The sequence below is a fragment of the Acanthamoeba castellanii genome (assembly GCF_000313135.1).
Source record: "Acanthamoeba castellanii str. Neff unplaced genomic scaffold scf7180000084597, whole genome shotgun sequence".
NCBI lineage: Eukaryota > Discosea > Longamoebia > Acanthamoebidae > Acanthamoeba > Acanthamoeba castellanii.
Genome location: NW_004457688.1, coordinates 6,320 through 8,204, shown reverse-complemented (window position 1 = coordinate 8,204; position 1,885 = coordinate 6,320). Strand labels below are relative to the sequence as shown.

The following is a 1,885-nucleotide window of genomic DNA, read 5'->3' as shown; positions in this document are numbered from 1 at the left end:
GCAGAAGATCAGCGAAAACGGGGTCAACACGCTCCTGATGAAGTTCGTCAAGGTGTCCCAACAGCAGCACCATGGCGGGCAGAACGACGAGACCATCACCGCCAGCGAGCAGGGTGAAAGTGACCAACCACAAGCGGCGGGGCGATCGGACACCGGTGGTGCAAGCCGAGGTCAGAGCCGCCGTATCCAGGGCGAGCTGCCCATCAACCAGGCCACCCTGTTGGGCACACTCTTCCTCTTTTGCCACGTCTGCCTTGAAGGTAAGCCTTGCTTTATTCCTCTGCTCTCCTCCAACACCCACTCACGCACACGCACAACCGCACACGCACACGACCAACGACACGACACACAGTGGCGCAATTGCGTGGGGCCAAGATCACTGAGGAAGAGAAGGAGAGCTACTGGCATCTGTGGCGTTACATCGGCTACATGCTCGGCATCGATGATCAGGTGATGCCGCAGAAATACGACGACGGACTCTCAGCCAGGTATGCCACCAACTTCGTTTCGCACACAACACAAAGAACAACAACAACAACCAACGACGCACCGCGTGTCGGAACAGGTTGGGCGCGATCTACCGGGAAAGGCAGCAACCGGACTACACCAGCAAGCTGCTGACCACGAGCACGGTGGATGCGATGGCCGACCTGCCCAGCATTCCCTTCAATCGTCCGCTTTTCAACGTTTCCATCCGCAAGTTTCTCGGCGAGCCCCTGAGCAATGCGCTGGGCATCGGTTTGCTTTCCAATGTGTGCAGCACACGCACACACGGCACACGACCGCGGCACACGCACCACCGCACACGCACACACGCACGCCACACATGCTCACTCTGCTGGTTTCTACAGAGCGGACGGACAGGGCGACTGTGGCGAAGTGGTGGGTGTCGAAGTACTGCTACGTGCTGTGCGACACGTTCAACGTCGTCTTCCCGCCCCTCAAGCAGCTGCAGAACTACCTCTTCTGGCGCTTCGTGGACGAGGTCTACCAGGAGTACTTCACCATTCACCTCCCTCCTCCTTCGCTCCTGCCCGACTCCTCTTCTTCTTCATCTTCTTCTTCTTCATCTCTTTCCTCTTCATCGCCACCAAACCTGCCCACAGCATTTTTGTCCCTTCCTATCCGGCTCCTCGAGTGGCTCTACACAGAAGGCCACCACACTGGTGCGATGCCCCTTTGGTGGCTGACGCCAACTGGTCAATAAAAATGATAAATTGAGTTTTTTGAATAATCATTTAATTACGATCAGTGCGGAGTTGGCGGAGTAGTTGCGACCTCGGCATTGGAGGGATAAAACGACCTTAATTTAAGGAAGAAAGCTCAGCCGGAGCGAAGAGAACACGCAAGAGAGCAGGGAGGAGCATGCGGTCCGTCACGCGGCCGTCGCTGCCAGTTTGGAAGGTGGGCCTGCTGGTGGTGGCCCTGATCGTGGTCTACTCCTACATGTCCCTCTACGGCGAAGTCGGCGCCCTGTCGCGCTCGCTTGGGCGCGTTGAGCATCTTCTACAGACCCAAGAAGAAGAAGATGATGAAGCGCAGGCCCTCGGACCGACCCAAGAAGAAGAACATGATCATCAAAAAGAAGACGAAGAGGAGCTGATCGAGCGGCGACTCGCCGAGGCCCTGCGAGAAATAGACCGGTACTTACTTGACCCCAACCTCGTCCAGACCTCAGCTGAAGGAACATATAACTTCTTTTTTCAATGTAATTATATCTCTTTTTTACATATATAACTATTTATTACATCTTGTGTAACCACCCGCTACACTTTGTTCTTTGTGATGGTGGCCGTGGTGGCATGGGCGACAACAGGTTGGACCCGAGCAAGAAGCGAAGGAAGGAGGACGTTCCAGCGCATCTGGGACAACTTCGCCTGGGGAC

The 1,885-nt window shown here is 55.5% G+C and overlaps 2 protein-coding genes across 2 annotated transcripts in view; both read left to right on the top strand.

Annotated features, from left to right (window-relative positions):
• Window position 1: 1 nt before the first annotated feature.
• ACA1_056310 (uncharacterized protein) lies at window positions 2-1,190 on the top strand (the record flags this gene model as incomplete). Its single annotated transcript, XM_004354502.1, has 4 exons — window positions 2-260; window positions 353-488; window positions 566-752; window positions 852-1,190. Coding segments are annotated over 4 exons (921 nt in total), but the record flags the coding sequence as incomplete, so codon positions are not given.
• A 175-nt stretch (window positions 1,191-1,365) lies between these two features.
• Window positions 1,366-1,885, top strand: part of ACA1_056300 (uncharacterized protein) — a gene marked incomplete at both ends in the record, with an annotated part of 1,171 nt that continues 651 nt past the window's right edge. The window contains 2 exons of the mRNA XM_004354501.1: window positions 1,366-1,643; window positions 1,817-1,850. Of these exons, the coding sequence (XP_004354553.1) occupies window positions 1,366-1,643; window positions 1,817-1,850 (312 nt within the window). The remainder of the gene's footprint in view (window positions 1,644-1,816; window positions 1,851-1,885) is intronic.